Here is a 20,926-nt window from a genome sequence, read left to right on the forward strand (position 1 = left end):
GCTTTTTATAGTGTGAGTGTTGAAACTGCGCAAATCGGGGTTCTCAATAATATCATAACTGGAATAATATTGGTCCTGATCTCGAGGCAAGAATCTGTCAACCTTCAAAGTGATATCTGGGGATTCTTAAATAATCAATATTATTAATACGTAATCCAGAGATCGGGCAACAAGATGTATCTGCCCCCTGCTATAACCAACTTGTCCCCACTCCCCTCTGAGAGCTGAGATAGAACCCAGGAGTCCTGATGGGTTTGCTATCTCTGCAAAGTAACTAACAGAGTAAAAATGTACATTAACATTTTAAACCTAACCAGTGTCCCTAAATGATTTGCCACAGGATGTCAGAATTTAGAGCTGAGTGAGTGTAATATTTATTTAATTATATTTCTTTGATACAGGAATTAGACACTGTTCCTGTCAGCAAATTGATAAGTTATCTGCCAAGAAACTTATTAGCCCCTGGAATCACGGTTAGAGTTGCCACCTGTACCAAAATCTGATATGGCTCCCTTGTAGCTGGGATGGGTGGAGGGAGGTGGAAATGATCCAGTGAGTGATCGGGGAGGGGAATAGACAAGCAAGTGATAAGCGTGGGGCTTTCGGGTGAAGAGGCAGAGCAGGGGGAGAGCCTTGGGAGAATAGATCACAGAATCATAGAATATCAGGGTTGGAAGGGACTTCAGGAGGTCATCTAGATCAACCCCCTGCTCAAAGCAGGACCAATACCCAACTCATGGGGCAAGGGGTGGAGTTTCAGGGATCCAGTTACCAGGAATTAGAAAGGAGGTAACCCAGTGAACTGGACTGATGCCCGATTTTTGTCATGCTGACACAGCAAAGTAATATCAGGAAAGGGTTTAATGTCTCTCTGACTATCAAGCAAGTGATTCAGGATGAAGGCCAAGTACCATGTCCCCGGTGATCTCTGCACAGAGCTCAGTCTGAGAGCCAAAGCAACAGGAGAAAGGTTTAGGTCCCTTTATGATTAAAGAGCTGGAGAAGCCTGTCCCGGATCTGTTTGGTGCTCACACCATAGATGATGGGGTGTAGCATAGGGGGAAGCAAAAGGTACACGTTAGCAATAAGAATGTGGAAATGCAGGGGCACATTGTGGCCAAATCGGTGTGTGAGAAAGGAGAAGATAGGTGGGATGTAAGAGGCCGAAATGACACAGAGGTGTGAGCTGCAGGTCCGAAAAGTCTTCAGCCGGGCGTCCTTTGTAGGAAGGCTGAAGATGGCCCTGAGGATCTGGATATAGGACACAGTGATAAAAAAGACATCCAGACCCGTCAATAAGAATGCCACAGAGAGTTCGTAGTAACTACTGGCACTGATGTCCGCGCAGGCCAGCTTCACCATGGCTATGTGCTCACAGTATGAGTGGGGGATGATGTTGGTTCTACAATATGGCCACCTTCTCGCGAGGAGGGGATGGGGCAGTACAACTATGCCACCACGCAGCACCACGGCCAGACCAATCTTGGCAACCACGGGGTTCGTCAGGATGGTGGAATGTCTCAGGGGATCACAGATGGCCACGTAGCGATCAAAAGCCATGGCTACGAAGATCCCAGACCCCATCACTGAGAAGCAGTGAATGAAGTACATCTGGGTGAGGCAGGCACTGAATTCAATCTCCCTGGAATTGAACCAGAAGATACTCAGCGTTTTGGGCACGATGGACGTAGACAGGACCAGGTCGATGATGGCCAGCATGCAGAGGAAATAGTACATGGACCCATGGAGGCTCGGCTCCATCTTCACAATGAACAGGATGGTGATGTTCCCCAAGATGGCTATCATGTACATGGTGCAGAAGGGGATGGAGATCCAGACATGGGCTGCCTCAAGGCCAGGAATGCCCAGCAGGATGAAGGTGGAGAGGTTGGTGAAGTCGGTTGTGTTGGAATCTGACATGCAGTAGGGGAGAGGGTGTCCAACTCTGAAGCAGAACCGTGTCTCCTGCATGTACCCTATGTTCGTCTTATTTCCTGTATGTGCCCAGGCTCTAGGGTGATGGTTGCAGTACAATTACCTGGATGGAGAGACAATGTTAATATGAGAAACTACATGCACTACTGGAGGCTGTTCTCATGGGTAAAGCAGTTTGGTCACCATTCACACACTGAAAAATGACACTTTCATTATTCAGAGAAATGAAATATGAAAAATTGACCCTACTAATGCCAATTCCATATTTTATGGTGCTCCATGCATCAATAATTCCTATACATCTGGGACTGTTTAGTTTAGAGAAGAGAGAAAGAAGGGGGCATATGATACAGGAGAACAAAGTAAAAGAATGGAACTGATTACATTCAAATGGAGAAACAGAAAACAGTTCCCAACCATAATATCTATAGACCCTTACTGCTTCAAAAGGGCTAACTCCCCAAAGCTGAGGCAAACTATCAGCAAAACTGACTGGGAGGAATATATTAGAAAAATGGGAATAAAAATTGGGAGTTTTTCAAGAAGAGTTTGTTAGATATCTAAAAAGCCACAATTCCACCATCAAGAAAGTGGATAACTTTACCAAAAAAAAAAACAGTTCTGTCTCAAAGAGAAAGCAACAGTTAGGGGGGAAAGCGGTACATAAAAATTGGGGACAGGGACTATAGATAGCAAGCAATATAAATTGGAAGTTATGAAAATTGATAAGGGATGTTAAAGTCATTAGGGAAAATATACGCCTTGAAAGGCTAAGGGTCACAAAAAGGGAGTTATTGAAGTATGTTAAGAACAAAAGAAATCCTAGAAAATGTTTAGACCAGTTCCCAGAAAGTGAAAGTAAACTTTTTAATGTACCTGAAAAGTTAGATGTGTTCATGAAATAGATTTGTTCCGCATTCGGAAAGAAGCAGTATGATGTACTCATATCACATGAGGTGATGAAATACTTTCCAGTCCATCAGCTGTCATGGAGGATGTTAAACAGCATCTACAGTAGGACCTTAGAGTGATGAACACCAGAGTTATGCACTGACCGAACAACCACACATCTCACTCAGAACCAGAGGTATGTTATCAGGCCGCAGCAGAGCCAAAAAATAAAATAAAATAAAGGAAATCTTTATTTCTGTGTTAAATTTAAAGTATTAAAAAAAATTCAGGGCAAGTTTAAAATAATTGAAGCTTAGTAAACAATGGAAAAGCTGGTAGGGGATTTGTTAAAAAAAAAGTCTAGGAATATGAACGCCAGTCAACAACATGGTTTATGAAAAACATGTCTTGTCAAATAAACCCAATTTTGTCCTTTAATGAGAGTATATGTTTGGTAGAGCAAGGGAGACATGTAGATGCAGGAAACTTCAATTTCTCTCACACATTTGATTTAGTAGTGGAAAATATTTAGATTAAAAACTGAACACTGCACAATATCAGTAGGGTGTACGTAAAATGGACTAAAAGTGTCTAACTGACAAATCTCAGGAAGCCATTGTCAATGGGCTATTGTCAGTGAATGTGGCTGTTTCTAGTGGTGTTCTGCAGGGATAAGTTCTAGGCCTGATGCTATTCAATATGTTCATGAACAATCTGGAAGCAAATATAAAATCACTGCGGATAAAATTTGTGGACGACTCAAAGGTTGGCAGTGTGATTTCAATGAGGAGGCCAGGGCAGTCATACAGATTTATCAGGAGCATTTGGTAAGCTTGGCCCATGCAAACAAAATGTTTTAATACAGTCACATGCAAAGTGATCCTCTCGAAACAGGGAATGCAGGCCTGACCCGCAGACTAGGGCACTGTATTATGGAACGCAGGGACCCTGAAAAGGATTTAGAGGTCATTGTGGACAATCAACTCATCGTGAGCTACCTGTATGATGCTGTGGCCAAAAGGGCTAATGCTAGCCTTGGATGCATAAACAGGGGAGTGTTGAGTTGGAGCAGGGAAAGTATTTTACCTCTGCACATAGCCTTGGTGAAACCGATTGCATCCAATTCTGGAGTCTACATTTCAAAATGTATGTTGAAAAATTGGAGAGTGCAGAAAAGAGCCCCCCAAATGAGTAGAGGCAGGAGAAAATGCCAGACTGTAAGAGACTTAAAGAGCTTCATCCATTTATCTTATAAAAAAAACCCAATCAAGCGAGACGTTCCTGGTCAGAAAAAAGTGGGTAATAATGGGTTCTTTAATCTAGCGGAGAAAGGCGGACCAAGACCCAAGTGGAAATGACAGCCAGATCTTTAACACGGAAGGAGATTAACAGTCGAAACAAACTGCAAAGTGATGTGGTGGATTCTCCAGCTCCTCATATCTGGAGATCCAGACTGTATGCTTTTTTGGAACATCTGCTTGAGGGCTTGTCTACACTTAAAATGCTACATAGTGCTTCAGTGTAGTAACCACTTACAGAGACAGCAGGGGCTATCCCGTAGCACAGGTAATACACCTTCCCGAGAGGGGGTAACTAGGTCGATGAAAGAATTATTTTGTTGACATCACGGTGTCTACACTGGGGTTAGGTTGAAATGGCTTCAACTCTGAGGAGTGTGGATTATTTTACTGTTGCAAAAAAAGAAATGCAGTTGTGGGTTGCATTAACAGAGGCATAGAATGTAAGTCACCGGAGGTGATAGTATTCCTCTACTCAGTGCTCGTTAGGCCTCAGTTGGAGCATTGTGTCCAGTTTGGGTCACCAGTGCATAGGAAGGATGTAGAGAAACTGGAAAGGTTCCAGAGGCGACAGACAAATATGGTCCAAGGGATGGAACACAAACCATACTAGCAAAGGCTGAAGGAACTGGGTATGTTTAATTTGGACAACAGGAGATTGAGTGGGGACATGACAACCGTCTTCAGCTACTTGAAAGGCTGACATAAAAAAGATGGAGAAAAGTTGTTCTGTCTCAACACAGTGGGTGGGACAAGAGTCAATGGGTTCAAACTACAGTACAGCAGCTTTAGATGAAATCTGAGGAAAAAACTTTCTAATTTTAAGAACAGGAGTACAATGGTACAGATACCCCGGGAGGCCGTGGAAGCACCTTCACTGGAGGTTTTCCAAAGGGGTGTGGATAGCCATTAGTCTTGGATGACTAAGACACAACAAATCCTGCATCTTGGCATGAGGTTGAGTAACTGACCCTTCCCGTCCCTTCTCGTTGCATTCAATATTCCTCTACTCAGTGCTTATTAGGCCTCCACGCTTTCCATCAGATAAAAGTCAGGTAACAGCCCCCACTTTAACAGCTAGAACCTTGAAATGAAAGAGTAGGAGGTCATAGTGTTTGTGCATTAAAACAGAGCTGGATTATGTGATTTTTACTCAATTCCTACTTCAAGGGGAGATTTACCACAGTGGGGTCTGAGCAAAGTACTGGCTACGGCCTCAGAATTTAGTCTTGTGTCAGTGAAATGCAGCCACCTTGGGCTGGAGGCCATCAGACAGGGAGGAATAAGAAACAGGGACATATTTCTTCATGATACTGAAGCAAACTCATCACCCGTGGCAAGGGAACTGGGATGTTTAATGTCTGTGCAGAGCAGAAAGAACCACAGACCTATTCTCTATCCCATCACACCCACATTGCAGTGGGGTTTTACAGCAAGTGAGCTCCTCAGCAAGAGATGGGTACCTGTGAATCCTGCGACAGAAGTGTCTTCCCTGCAAATCTCCCTCAGGTAGCCGTGTCCTACACCTCTCTCGCCAGCGCATCTGCAGCCAAATCCCACGCCCAGAGCCGACACAGGGGTGTGCACCATTTATAATATAGCTCTGTGCAAACCCAGTGGGATTCACTCAACATTTAGGGGAGCATCTGAATGTAAACACGCTGGAGAGAAACCTGTCTGTGCTGCTGCATTCTGAATCCATCTTTTGGAGTAAACAGTAATTAAGGGACCTTCCCAAAGGGAGATGAGAACTCTTGGGCTCTGTGCTGAGTCAAAAAGGAATTGGCTGCTCTGTGTATCTGTGTATATTTAAAAAATAGGATTGATTAGTAAGAAAACTATAGATAATGCCTAGATCTCCATAGGGTCTTTATCCTGTAAATACCCAGGATGGCTCGGATGATAGACTGACAGATCTGGAGACAGATGGCTGAGGGGAGATATGAACACTTTCTGCAGCCACACAGGGCTGTCCATCAGGGATCACAGTTTAATTATTCTCAGCAGTAACTATCATCATACTGTGCAGCACCTTCCATTGAAGCATCTTCCAAACTCTTAATAAAGGAAAGTCCCTATGAACATATCCCCATTATACGGATAGGTAAACTGAGGTACAGGGAGACATGAATGGGCCACGATCACACAGAGATTGAGTGGCAGGATGCAAGACAGAATCCAGGAGTCCTCCTTCCCCCATTGGATCCCTCCCCAAATCCCCGCCCTGGCCCCACCTCTTCCCCAAGGACGCCGCTTTCCTCCTCCTCCCCCCTCCCTCCCAGGTTTGCGCTAATCAACTGTATGGCGGGGCAATTGCTGGAGGGAGTGGGGAGAAGCAGGACGTGGCAGGAGGCGGAGCAGAGGCTGGTGTGGGGGGAGGGGCGTGGAGATTTAGTGGCAGGATGCAAGACAGAACCCAGGAGTCCTAACTTCCCTGCCATAACCATGGTCTCTCCATCACACCAAGAGGAAAAGTGACTCCTGCTCTGACTTGGACTGTTCATTGGTTGGGATCAGGGCCGGCTCCAGGCACCAGCCAAGCAAGCTCATGCTTGGGGTGGCAGGTTCTACGGGGGCGGCATTCCGCTCAATCCTAGGGTGGCACGTCTGCTTTTTGTTTTTTGTTTTTTTGGTTTGCCGATCCAGCCGCCCTGTAGGGGACAGCGGCATGGAGGAGAGGAGCGCCCTGCCGGGAGCGGGCTGCGCACTCCGTCTGCCCCAGCCGGTGCCAGGGCAGCCCCCGTCCTTCCCTGCCTGCCGACCAGAGCGCCCCCCTGCCCGCTGAAGCCCTGGCTGCCCCCCTTCTCTCACCACTCCCTTCCCCTCCTCCTCTCCCTCCCCCCGCTAGCCGGGGCACGTCTGGCAGTCCCCTTGCCCCCTGGCTCCACCCCGCAGGTTTTTTCCCCCTGCTTTGCCGCTCCAGCTGCGCCGCAGGGTTTTTTTGCTTTACTGTTCTGGCCACCCCGATTTTTTGCTTGGGGCTGCAAAAAAGCCAGAGCCGGCCCTGGGTGGGATGCAGAGGAAAGGCTGAAAGAGGGAGCCTGAGCCTTTGCCATCTTCTCAAGGTGAATCTGAGGTTTTCAGAACTAGCTGGACTTTGTGAGCTCCCTGCTCCTGTGAGGTGTGAATTCCAGGACTCTACTCCCACTGCCACTCAGAAACCTGTGAACACCTCACAGTCAGTGGGGTCTCTTTGGGGGAACAGACTCAGTAAAAGCAACACCAGCAGAATGTTCCTGTGTATAGAGGGCAGCCAGGGACCTGCCCTAGGGACAAAGGCCTCGCCCTCCACCCAAAGCTGCTCCATAAAAAGGGGGGCTCTTTAGGCAGGCTAGAGACTGGATTAGTGTTTGCATTGGATTTCTTCTCTCCCTCTCAGTTCATTTCCTCCCAGGGTCTCCCAGGTGGAATTGAAATAGAATGTTCCAGGCTGAGTCAGACTTCCCAGGACTGCCCTGACTGAAGGGCACTTGGATTCCCACAACTGAACTCTGCCTGCTCCTCTGGCTAATTGGGGGTATTCCTACCGTGCAAACCACCTGGGCTTTTAAGCCCTGAAAGGAGACTAAATGAATTCTCCTGTCTCAGCCAAACAGGGACACCTTGTCAACCTGTGTGTAACAAACCAGAAGGGAGGTAGGCAGGAGATGGAGTAGTAACAGCACTAAGAATGGGTGGTTACATAGGCTGCTGGGTGGGTATGAGAGAGGTAAAATGCACAGCCCTGCCCTGGCTCTGAGAAGTTTGTCCTGGGCCTGTAAGAGCAGAGTGCATGTTCCGGGGACTAGATTAGGGTCAGACATGAGCATCGCTTTAAGCTGGTTAAAGGCCTTCTGACACTCTTCAGTCCACTGAACTGCATTTGGTGGTTTCTTTTTTTGTCAGGTCTGTCAGTGGGGCAGCGATTTGGCTGTAGTGGGGTACAAATGGCCTGTAATATCCGGCCAAGCCGAAGAAGGATTGGACCTGTTTCTTTGACTTTGGGACAGGCCACTTTTGGATAGCATCCACTTTGGCCTGTAGGGGGTTGAGAGTTCCTTGACCTACCTTAGTGTCCAAGGTAAGTCACTCTGTTAGGCCTATTTGACACTTTTCAGCCTTAACAGTGAGTCCTGCCTCCCTTATGCACGCAAAGATTTTCCTGAGATATGCCAGGTGTTCTGCCAATGAATCAGAAAATATGGCTGTAGAGGAGCAGTCACCCTGCTCTGGATCAGAAGGGGTTAAAATCCAGCCCTTGGAGAGGGCTGGGGCTGAGAGTAAAGGCTAGGCCACTGGGAAAGCAGCCACAGCTGGAGCCATGCCCCAATCAGGCCACAGCTAGCCCCGTAAAAGGGCTGTGAACCAGCAGCTGAGTCAGTCTCTCTCTATCTCTTGAGAGAGAAGGACCAGGCTGTCTTGGAGAGGAGGGTACTTGAGACAGAGCAGTGCTGAGGAAAGTGAGGGGGAGCTGGGGCCTGGTTAAAGGCCAAAACAGGTACTGGGGTTGCAAAGGTGCAGCCCAGGGTTAGGCAAAGGCAGCAGGTCCAACACCTCCTTGCCAGTGATGAGTGGTTTACAGACTCCAGTCTGCCCCAGTAAGCGGGGGCTAGGTGCTGACTGCCAGTAGCCACTGAGGCAAGGTGTTACTGCTGGGGGCAGAACCCTGAGATAAAGGGGCACCAGGGTCCAGGAAGGACACAGGGGCAAGAGGCAGGTGAGACACCGGCCAGGATAACTCCCAGAATAATCAGCAGGAGGCGCTGCTCTGGTGAGTCTCAACTTTGCTACATTGGCCACATCATCAAGATATCAAGTATCAGGGGGTAGCCGTGTTAGTCTGTATCTACAAAAACAACAAGGAATCTGGCGGTATCTTAAAGACTAACAGATATATTTGGGCATAAGCTTTCGTGGGTAAAAACCTCACTTCTTCGGATGCATAGAGTGAAAGTTACAGATGCAGGCATTATATACTGACACATGGAGAGCAGGGAGTTACTTTGCAAGTGGAGAACCAGTGTTGACAGGGCCAATTCAATCAGGGTGGATGTAGTCCACTCCCAATAATAGATGATGAGGTGTCAATTCCAGGAGAGGAAAAGATGCTTCTGTAATGAGCCAGCCACTCCCAGTCCCTATTCAAGACCAGATTAACGGTGTTAAATTTGCAAATGAATTTTAGTTCTGCTGTTTCTCTTTGAAGTCTGTTTCTGACTTTTTTTGTTCAATGATAGTGACTTTTAAATCTGTAATAGAATGACCAGGAAGATTGAAGTGTTCACTTACTGTCTTATGTATGTTACCATTCCTGATGTCTGATTTGTGTCCATTTAGTCTTTTGCAGAGGGACTGTCCGGTTTGGCCAATGTACACGGCAGAGGGGCATTGCTGGCACATGATGGCATATATAACATTAGTGGATGTGCAGGTGAATGAGCCCTTGATGGTGTGGCTGATGTGGTTGGGTCCTCTGATGGTGTCGCCAGAGTAGATATGGGGACAGAGTAGGCAACGAGGTTTGCTACAGGGATTGGTTCCTGGGTTGGTGTTTCTGTGGTGTGGTGTGTAGTTGCTGGTGAGTATTTGCTTCAGGTTGGGGGGTTGTCTGTAAGCGAGGACTGGCCTGCCTCCCAAGGTCTGTGAGAGTGAGGGATAATTTTTCAGGATAGGTTGTAGATTGTGGATAATGCGCTGGAGAGGTTTTAGCTGGGGGCTGTATGTGATGGCCAATGGTGTTCTGTTATTGTCCTTGTTGGGCCTGTCCTGTAGTAGGTGATTTCTGGGTACCCATCTTGCTCTGTCAATCTGTTTCCTCACTTCCCCAGGTGGGTATTGTAGTTTTACGAATGCTTGATAAAGATCTTGTAGGTGTTTGTTTCTGTCTGAGGGGTTGGAGCAAATTCGGTTGTATCTTAGGGCTTGGCTGTAGACAATGGATCGTGTGATGTGTCTTGGATGGAAGCTGGAGGCATGTAGGTACGTATAGCGGTCCGTAGGTTCCCGGTATAGGGTGGTGTTTATGTGACCATCACTTATTTGCACTGTAGTGTCCAGGAAGTGGATCTCTTGTGTGGACTGGTCCAGGCTGAGGTTGATGGTGGGGTGGAAATTGTTGAAGTCCAGGTGGAATTCTTCAAGGGCCTCCTTTCCGTGTGGCTGGCTCATTACAGAAGCAGCTTTTCCTCACCTGGAATTGACACCTCCTCATCTATTATTGGGAGTGGACTACATCCACCCTGATTGAATTGGCCCTGTCAACACCGGTTCTCCATTTGCAAAGTAACTCCCTGCTTTCCAGGTGTCAGAATATAATGCCTGCATCTGTAACTTTCACTCTATGCATCTGAAGAAGTGAGGTTTTTACCCACGAAAGCTTATTCCCAAATAAATCTGTTAGTCTTTAAGGTGCCACCAAACTCCTTGTTGTTATCATCAAGGTAGATGACTGCAGATTCTTCCAATCCCACAAGGAGACCATCTACCAGTTTCTGGTAGGTGGTGGGTGCATTTTGCAGCCCGAAAAGGAGCACATTAAATTCACACAGCCCTAAATGAGTGATGAAGGTAGACCTTCCCTTGGTGGATTCATCCAGCAGTGCTTGTCAGTACCCTTGGTTAAGTCTAAGGTGGAGATGAACTGGGCACGTCCCAATTTCTCCAATAGCTCATTTGTGTGTGTCATTGGATAGTTGTTTAAGCATTTAAGCATAAGCATTTAGCTTATGGTAGTCTATGCAAAAGTACATTTCCCCATCCAGTTTGGGAACTACAACCACTGGAGATGCTCATGCACTGTTACAGGGGTGGATTACACCCATCTGTAGCATGTCCTGGATCTCCCATTTTATAGCAGTTTTGGCTTGAGGAGCCACCCGGTAAGGTTGGTCTCTAATTGGGTGAGCATTACCTGTGTCAATGGTGTGGTATGCCCGTTCGGTCCATCCTGGGGTGGCTGAGAACATCGGCATGAAGCTAGTGCACAGCTCCTTGATCTGCTGTCACTGCATACATCCAAGGGTCATGGAGAGGTTTACCTCTTCCATTCCACCATCCCTTTTTCCTTTGTAGTAGACACCTTCAGACCACTCAGCGTCATTTCCTCCCTGGGCTGTAAACTGACAAACATTTAATTCCAGGAATAAAAGGGCTTTAGAGAATTAACATGGTACACTTTAGGCTTTAAGTTTGAGGTGGGGGATGTTATGAGATAGTTAACCGTTCCCAGGTGCTCTTGGACTGTGAATGGCCCTTCCCACGATGCTTCCATTGTATGGGGCTGGAGCACCTTCAAGACCATGACCTGGTCCCATACTTTGAAGGAACGCTCTCTGGCATGTTTATCATACCAGGCCTTTTACTCTTCCTGAGCATCATTTAGGTTTTCTCTAGCAAGGGCTAAAGAGTCTCAGAGGGTATTTTGTAGGTTATTTACAAATTCCAGAATATTAGTTCCTGGAGAAGGCGTAAACCCCACCCATTGCTGCTTCACCAACTGTAATGGCTCCTTAACCTCGCGGCCATATGTGGTACAGCCCTGTAGGCGAAAAGCAACTGCTGCAACACGAGGTCCCAATCATTGGAGTGTTCATTTACAAATTTACGTATCATGGCCCCCAAAGTTCCATTAAACCTCTCCACCAGGCCATTTGATTGATGGTGGTAAGGGGTGGAAACCAAGTGGTTCACCCCGTGAGCTTCCCACACGCTTTTCATGGTCCCTGCCAGGAAATTAGTTCCTGAATCTGTAAGGATGTCGGCGGGCCAACGTACCGTGGCAAAAATGTCTGTTAATCCCTAGTATCAGGGGGTAGCCGTGTTAGTCTGTATCTACAAAAACAACAAGGAGTCTGGTGGCACCTTAAAGACTAACAGATTTATTTGGGCATAAGCTTTCATGGGTAAAAACCTCACTTCTTCAGATGCACAGAGTGAAAGTTACAGATGCAGGCATTATATACTGACACATGGAGAACAGGGAGTTACTTTGCAAGTGGAGAACCAGTGTTGACAGGGCCAATTCAATCAGGGTGGATGTAGTCCACTCCCATTTTTATATAATCTGTAACTTTCACTCTATGCATCTGAAGAAGTGAGGTTTTTACCCACGAAAGCTTATGCCCAAATAAATCTGTTAGTCTTTAAGGTGTCACCAGACTCCTTGTTGTTTTTGTTAATGCCTGGCACACACTTTTAGCCCTGCTGTTGCTTAGAGTTACTGCTTCTAGCCATCAGGTGGCAAAATCCATGGAAGTTAGTATGTACTGATTTCCTCTGGGTGTCATCTGCTTCCTGCTCGGCCTGGATCTGTTCCCTTGAGGCTGGAGACATCAGTTCCTCACTGGCTGGTGGACTTGGGCTTGGTCCCTCTGGAATCGATTTAGGTTTCCGTTGACTGTGAACTGCCTTCTGCTGGTGCACTAGGTTGTATTTCAGGGTCCAGCTGAGCCGCTTGTATAGGGTTATCTGCTGCTGCCAGGGCAGGTTCGGTGGTACCCTCTGGCATTGGAGTTGTAGACAGGATTGCAAGTGCTGGATTCAGTGCTGGCAATGGTTTTGGTGTTGGTTGCTCTGCTAGTTCTGGATCCAGGACTTATTCTGCCTGGGTCTCTGCGACTGGATCTACTACTGCTGTCACAGACATTGGCATGGGGTCTGATTCCACCACCTCAATCTGAGTCTCTGGTAACACAGATAGGGCCCTTGTTGAAAGTTCAGGAACAGGGATAGGTGTGGCGCCTGCTTAGCCTGGCTTCAGGTGACCATTCCCACCCTCTTGGCTAGCTTCACATGGTTGGCCAAGTCTTCCCCCAGCAGCATGGGAATGGGATAATTGTCATAGACTGCAAAAGTCCACATTCCTGACCAGCCCTTGTACTGGACAGGCAACTTGGCTGAAGGCAAGTCAAAAGAGTTTGACTGGAAGGGTTGAATCAGCACTTTGGCTTCTGGGTTCATGTATTTTGGGTCCATTAAGAATTAATGGACACTGTGCTCCAGTGTCCCTCCATGCGATAACCTTCTTCCTGTACACACTCACACTTTCACTTCGCTCTGAGGGTATCTGGGAGGCATCTGGGCCTGAGGCCCTTTGGTGTGACCCCGGTGCAGTGAACTGTAATGTGTTGGGGTTCTTGGGGCAGTTGGCCTTTACATGACCCAGCTCGTTACATTTATAACATCGCCCAGCTGACTTGTCACTGGGGCAAGGTGGGTTGCTGGAGAATGGTGTGGTGGGACTATAAGGTGTCTGGGGTTTTCCTTGGTGTGCAGGTGGGGCCTTAGGCTGATCCCAGTGGTATGGTCTCGGGGTGTCCCTTCTGGTATCCTCCCAAACTGCAACCTGGTTTGTTCCTTTCTGCTACCTCCATCCATTTTGTTCTGATTTGCCCCGCCTCTCTGGCATCTGGGACTGGTCATATTGATCAGCATAAGAAGCAAGACTTTCTGCTGAGTCCATTTTCTCATCCCATAAACACTGTTTTATATCATCATTGGTGATAGACAGGAACTGCTCCTGCACAAGCAAATCACACATTCCTTCAAAACTAGTTACACCTCTTCCTTTGAACCATTTATCTAACAGATCCTTCATCTGGTTTACATAAAACAAATTACTTAATCCAGCCCATCTTTTAAGGACTCTAAATTTTACTCTATAAATTTCAGGTGTAATTTGATTTTTTTTCAAAACCAAATCCTTAAATTTACCATAGTCAGAAGCATCCTCAATAGGCATCTTGTTGAATATATCCAGAGCTCTTCCAATCAATTTTGCTACCAATGTGGTCATCTTGTGATCTTCAGGAATTGCATGGAGGGTGCACAGTCTCTCAAAGGTGATGAAATATTCAGCAGTATCACTGGATTCATCATACTGTGGACATAGTTGCTCCCAGTTGTCGATTTTTGGAGAAGTGGAGCCAGCTGATGAAGGGTTCCATTTTTTCAACTCCATAACAGCCAGATCATGCTTCTGGTCTGAAATCTGGGCCTCAAGCTGGGCCTGTCTTGCTCTGTCTTTTAACTCCAGGGTTCTTGTATGGGCAGCCTCCTCTGTGGCTGCTCTGCCTCCAAGTGTTTTGCCTCCTTCCTCTCCTCTCCATCCAACTTCAAGAGCTTTAAGGCCATTTGTCTTTCATGTTCTTTCTGTCTCTATTCACCTTCCAATCTGGCTAATTCTAGGGGTTTTTTTTGGGGGGGGGTTGACCTCACTTCCCATCATCCTAGCCTTCCTGCACTTTGCCTAGCCTAACCTGAGAGCTAGAAAAAAAATAACAGCTTGTGAATTCCCTTCCAGGAACTTAACTACTCTGCCCTCAGGCAGAGAAAAAAACCTCCAGCTGCTCTCAGCTAAAAAAGAAAAAGTGTCCTTTAAGAAAAAAACCTCCCTGTTTCTCAAGCAACCCAAAGAAAAAAATGTGTCCTTTTAAAATCCTGCAGTCTGTGCTTCTGGTTCAAAATGATCCCACCACACCACCATGTCAGGGTTCCCTGCCACCCTGTCAGGGTTACCTCCCCACTCTGAACTCTGGGGAACAGATGTGGGGACAAGCATGAAAGATCTCCTAAGATTTTCTTCCATCAGCTTAGCTTAAAAACTTCCCCAAGGCACAAATTCTTTTCCTTGTCCTTGGATGGTATTGCTGCCACCACCAAGTGATTTAAACAAACATTTAGGGAGGGGCCACTTGCACCTCTATCCCACCAAAAATATCCCCCCTAACCCCTTCTCCCCATTTCCTGGGGAGGCTTGAGAATAATATACCAACCAATAGGTTAACAAAGTAAGCACAGACCAAACCCCTAGTTTTTAGGACACTGAAAATCGATCAGGCTCTTAAAAGAAGTATTTTATTTTTTTAAAAAGGTAAAAGAATCACACCTGCAAAATCAGGATGGAAGATAACTTCACAGGGAAAATAAAAAGATTTAAAACAGAGAGGATTCCCCTCTGCCTCTGCTTCCCAGTCGCAAAACAGGAATAAAATTACCTCTTAGCATAGGGAAAATTTACAAGCTAAAACAAAAGATAATCTAATGCATTTCCTAGCTTTACTTATAATTCATGTAATCTTAGATCCTTATTTCAGGTATGTTTTTAGGAGACTTTTTTTTCTGCCCTGTTCCCTCTCTCTGTCTGAGAGGGAACAAACAAAGAAAGCACAAACAAAACCTTCCCGCCCCCCCCCCCCCACCCCCCCCCCAAAGTATCTTCTTTTCCCATTGGTCTTTCTGGTCAGGTGCCAACTAGATTAATTGAACTGATTGACCCCTTACAGGTAAGGGGATTCTATACCTCTGGCAAGGAGGGATTTTATGTTACTGCACACATAAGGGTTGTTACCCTTCCCTTTATATTTCTGACAGCACATCTGGTCACCCCATTTCAAAAAAAAAATATTGAATTTGGAAAAGGTACAGAAAAAGGCAACAGAAATGATTAGGGATCTGGAATACCTTCCATGTGAGGAGTGATTGAAAATACCACTTCTATGCAGTTTGGAAAAGGTATAACTAAGGGGGGGATTGTATAGAAATTATATAAAATCACGAATGTTGTGTAAAATTAAATAAGGAAAATTATTTACTCCTTCACATAACACAAAAACTAGGGGTCACCCAATGAAATCAATAGGCAGCCAATTTAGAATACACAAAATAAAGTATTTCTTCATAGTCATCCTGTGGAATTCTTTGTGAGGTGATGTTGAAAAGGCCAAAACTATAACAGGGGTCCAATAATAACTATATAAGTTGATGGACAATAGGTTCATTAATAGCTGTTAGCCATGATGGACAGGGATCCAATGCCATGTTCTGAGTGTCCCTGGCCTCTGTTTGCCAGGAGCTGGGAGTGGGTGACAGGGGATGAATCACTTGATGATTACTTGTTCTATTCATTCCCTCTGAAACACCTGCTGTTGGCAACTGTCGGAAGATAGCATCCTGGGCTAGATGAACCAATCGTCTTACCCAGTATGGACATTCTGATGGTCTTATATAGACCCCACATTGCAGCCCAGTGGGCTAGCGTGTATTTATTATATTCACTGCTTTGCATTATATTCAGCAGTTGTGATAAATGAAGGGGGGTGGGGATATCTCCCTTTTATGGACCCAGCCAGCCAGTAAGCTATGAAATCCCTCTTAATAGCTGTTCTCTACTTGCTTTTCCTGTAAAGAATAAAAAGTCTCACTGCTATGCATAGGTAAAAGGAAGTGAGTGGGCACCTGGCCAAAAGAGCCAGTGGGAAGGCTAGAACTTTTTAAAATTGAAACAAGACTCCCTGTTTGTCAGTCTTTTGTTTTTCTGAGAGAGAGGCAGACAAGGCTGCAGTTATGCTGTAAGAAGCTTTGGGACAGGTATAAAAAATCATCGGTATCATATTTGGAAACTACTCATTTGAAACCCCAGATATGTAAGTAGATCAGGAAATGTCTAGGAAAACGCGATCAGGTTTATCTCCTTTTATTTCTTTATGGCTTGTGGACTCCTCTGTGCTAACCCCAAATGCTTTTGTTTTGCTTGTATGGTTTAAGCTGGATCTCAAGAATGCTATTCTTGATGCTTAGTCCTTGTAAGTGTTTTTTTTTTTTTAATCTAGCAATAACCTGAGTTTTCAGATGTTTTTTCTTTCTTTTTGTTTTTAATAAATTTAACATTTTTAATAAATGAATTGGATGTTTGTGTCCTAAGAGGTTTATGCACATGTTGTTTAATTAGCTGGTGGCAACAGCTGATATCCTTTGTTTTCCCTTCTCAGCATTTCCCCGGGGGGGCGGAGGGGTGAAAGGGCTTCAAGGTACCCAACAGGAAGGAATTCCCAAGTGTGCCTTCCTGGGTTCTCAGATGGGTTTTGCACTTGTGTGATGGCAGGATCTACCAATCCAAGGTCAGGAAAAGCTGTAGCCTTCTGAGTTTAATACAAGCCTGGAGTGGCAAGTGTTAATTCTGAGAGTCCTCTTGGGCCCCCATCTTCTGCACTCGAAGTACCAGAGTGGGGAATCAGCCTTGACAGCAGTAATGCAAGAAACGGACAAACCCGTATCCTGTAAGATATTAGCTTCAGCAAATTAGCATACAGCATAAAGTCTACAAACCTTAAACTGATAAACTTTGCAAAGATACATGATCCTGCAGAAAACCTCAACTATCTGGGGAGCTGAATATAGAGTTTAAGGTGAAGTTCGGACCACGGGTAAATGATTCAACTACAGAAGTGTCCTGGAAATGAACTTACATATATAACAGGTATACGAGATACATCTCAGGCTAGCCTGCTTGCTTGCCTATATATGTCTTTTCTAATAAGTTTCTTATGGGTTTGTTTCATTATAATAGGTTTATAGGTCTATATTATAGTATATTTTGGTTGTAATACAAGGAACATGCAGGCCACATCCTGTGTGGAGAGTTAAGGCAAAGTTAACATACGTATGTTTCGGACTTTTCACCTAGATAGATGGTGACGAACTAAAGAATATGGTACATATATGGCTGTGAACTTTAACATAGAGGATGCATTGAAGTAGGTTGGTATATGGGCTTTCCTAAATTCATGCCCTTTTAAACTTAACAGCTACACCACAACTTGGAACTTGGAAAGAACTGAAAGAACTGCTTATGACAAAAATAACAAATGTAATACCTAACCATAAAAATGGTATGGTAACAAACTGACATATATGATAATAAGTTAAAATCATTAATATACTAACCTTTAGGAAAAAGACACCCCAACATTAGTAAAGATGAGGAAATACAAACACGGAAAAAGGAAAAAATCCCATACTGAATATGCATCATGACATAATGACATCAGCGTAAAATATTATAAAAGTAGCATTACAGCCTAGGGCTGGTAGGTGAAGGTGATGTCGTCCTTAGGAGGTATCAGAATGATGGCCACTGGCTATGATGGGGAAGGTGATGGTGATGGTCAACATTTCAGGTTGTTCTACAGGAGAAGTCGTGAGTATATGGATGTGCAGATGTACATTCTGTGGTATCTCTATCTTCCTTACTGAGGTGGGGTGTTTGTGACTGTGCTAAACATACTAATAAAGTACCTTTGTAAAAATTAGAGAATCCCTATAGTGTGAGTGTTGCAACTGTGTCCATCGGGGTTCTCGACAATATCATAATTTGAATAATACCAGCCCTGATCTTGGGGCAAGAATCTGTCAACCTTCAAAGTGATATCTGGGGATTCTTAAATAATCAATATTATTAATACATAATCCAGAGATCGGACAACAAGATGTATCTGCCCCTTGATGTAACCAACTAGTCCCCACTCCCCTCCCAGAGCTGAGATAGAACCCAGGAGTCCTGTTGGGTTTGCTATCTCTGCAAAGTAACTAACAAAGTAAGAATATACATTAACAGTTTAAACCTAACCAGTGTCCCTTAAGTGATTTGCCACAGGATGTCAGAACAAGTTAGTATTCGAGCTGAGGGAGTGTAATAAATATTTATAAAAAAGAACAGGAGTTCTTGTGGTACCTTAGAGACTAACAAATTTATTTCAGCATAAGGTGGAAGAAAAAAAATTAGATAGCTAAAAAGTGATCTCATCATTTCAAAGGTTTTTTTTTTCTTCTGCTGCTGATAGCTCATCTCAATTGATTAGCCTCTTACAGTTGGTACACGTACTTCCACCTTTTCATGTTCTCTGTATGTATAAATATCTTCTGTCTGTGTGTTCCATTCTATGCATCCGAAGAAGTAGGCTGTAGCCCACAAAAGCTTATGCTCAAATAAATGTGTTAGTCTCTAAGGTGCCACAAGGACTCCTGTTCTTTTTGGGGATACAGACTAACTCGGCTGCTACTTTGAAACCTGTAATATTTATTTGATTTTATTTCTTTGATACAGGAATTAGAAATAGTGCTCCTGTCAGCTGATTGCTAAGCTATTTGCCAAAAAACTGCTATCTGCCAAAAGTTTTCAAGGGTCTAAGTAGCCCCTGGAATCACGGTTAAAGTTGCCACACTTACCAAAATCTGAAATGGCTCCTTTGTAGCTGAGGTGTGGGAGTGAGGTGGAAATGATCCAGCAAGAGACAAGGGGAGGGGAATAAAGGAGCAAGTGATAAGCGTGGGGCCTTGGGGCAAAGAGGCAGAGCAGGAGCAGAGTCTTGGGAGAAGAGGTGGGGCAAGGGCGGAGTTTCAGGGGTCCAGTTACCAGCAATTAGAAAGGAGGCAACCTAGTGACTGTACATTGACTGATTCCCCAGTTTGTCATGCTGACACAGCACAGTAATATCAGAAAAGGGTTTACTGTTTCTCTGACTATTCAACAAGTGATTCAGGAAGAGGGCCCAGCACCATGTTACCAGCCACCTCGGTCAGAGAGTCATGTACCTGGTGAGCTCCGAACAGAGGTCAATATGAGAGCCAGAGCACCAGGAGAAAGGTTTAGGTCCCTTTATGAGTAAAGAGCTGGCGAAGCCTGTCCCGGATCTGTTTGGTGCTCACACCGTATATGATGGGGTTTAGCATGGGGGGCAGCAGAAGGTACACGTTGGCAATAAGAATGTGGAAATGCAGGGGCACATTGTGGCCAAATCGGTGTGTGAGAAAGGAGAAGACAGGTGGGATGTAAGAGGCTAAAGTGACACAGAGGTGTGAGCTGCAGGTCCGAAAAGTCTTGTGCCGAGCGCCCTTTGTGGGAAGGCTGAAGATGGTCCTGAGGATATGGATATAGGACACAGTGATAAAAAACACATCCAGACCCATCACCAAGAATGCCACAGAGAGGCCATAGTAACTACTGATGCGGACATCAGCACAGGCCAGCTTCACCACGGCAATGTGCTCACAGTATGAGTGGGGGATGATGTTGGTTCTACAATATGGCCACGTCCTCGCGAGGAGGGGATATGGCAGTACAACTATGCAACCACGCAGCACCACGGCCAGACCAATCTTGGCCACCACGGGGTTCGTCAGGATGGTGGAATATCTCAGGGGATCACAGATGGCCACATAACGATCCAAAGCCATGGCCACGAAGATCCCAGACCCCATCACTGAGAAGCAGTGAATGAAGTACATCTGGGTGAGGCAGGCACTGAAATCAATCTCCATGTAATTGAACCAGAAGATGCTCAGCGTTTTGGGCACGATGGATGTAGAAAGGACCAGGTCCGTGACAGCCAGCATGCAGAGGAAATAGTACATTGGCACATGGAGGCTCAGCTCCATCTTCACAATGAACAGGATGGTGATGTTCCCCAAGAAGGTTATGGCATACATGGTGCAGAAGGGGATGGAGATCCAGACATGGGCTGACTTCAGGCCAGGAATGCCCAGCAGGATGAAGGTGGAGGGGTTCTTGGAATCAGTGGTGTTGGAATCTGACATGGAGTAGCGGGAAGGTGTCCAACTCTGAGGCAGAAAAGTGTCTCCTTTATGTACCCTACATTCCCCTAATTTCCTGTATGTGCCCAGGCTCCAGGGTGATGGTTGCAGTACAAATATCTGGATGAAGAAACAATGTTAATATGAGACACTACATGCACTACTGGAGGCTGTTCTCATGGGTAAAGCAGTTTGGTCACCATTCACACGCTGAAAGATGACACTTTCATTATTCAGAGAAATGAAATATGAAAAATTGACCCTACTAATGCCAATTCCATATTTTATGGTGCTCCATGCATCAATAATTCCTATACATCTGGGACTGTTTAGTTTAGAGAAGAGAGAAAGAAGGGGGCATATGATAGAGGAGAACAAAGTAAAAGAATGGAACTGATTACATTCAAATGGAGAAACAGAAAACAGTTCCCAACCATAATATCTATAGACCCTTA

General features: G+C 45.4%; 2 protein-coding genes across 2 annotated transcripts; both read right to left on the reverse strand.

The window, feature by feature from the left end:
• Window positions 1-972: 972 nt before the first annotated feature.
• On the reverse strand, window positions 973-1,920 carry LOC117873219 (olfactory receptor 52R1-like). Its single transcript, XM_034762352.1, has one exon. It carries the CDS (start codon window positions 1,918-1,920, stop codon window positions 973-975), a length of 948 nt encoding a protein of 315 aa, XP_034618243.1.
• Window positions 1,921-19,526: 17,606 nt separating this feature from the next.
• LOC117873224 (olfactory receptor 52N4-like) lies at window positions 19,527-20,474 on the reverse strand. Its single transcript, XM_034762365.1, has one exon. The coding sequence runs from the start codon at window positions 20,472-20,474 to the stop codon at window positions 19,527-19,529; it is 948 nt and encodes a 315-aa protein (XP_034618256.1).
• Window positions 20,475-20,926: the final 452 nt, after the last annotated feature.

Source organism: Trachemys scripta, chromosome 1 (genome assembly GCF_013100865.1).
Source record: "Trachemys scripta elegans isolate TJP31775 chromosome 1, CAS_Tse_1.0, whole genome shotgun sequence".
Lineage (NCBI taxonomy): Eukaryota > Metazoa > Chordata > Testudines > Emydidae > Trachemys > Trachemys scripta.

Excerpts from the sequence above, each read along its gene's own strand:
- LOC117873224 (XM_034762365.1), bottom strand. The coding sequence starts at position 20,474 with ATGTCAGATTCCAACACCACTGATTCCAAGAACCCCTCCACCTTCATC.
- LOC117873219 (XM_034762352.1), bottom strand. The coding sequence starts at position 1,920 with ATGTCAGATTCCAACACAACCGACTTCACCAACCTCTCCACCTTCATC.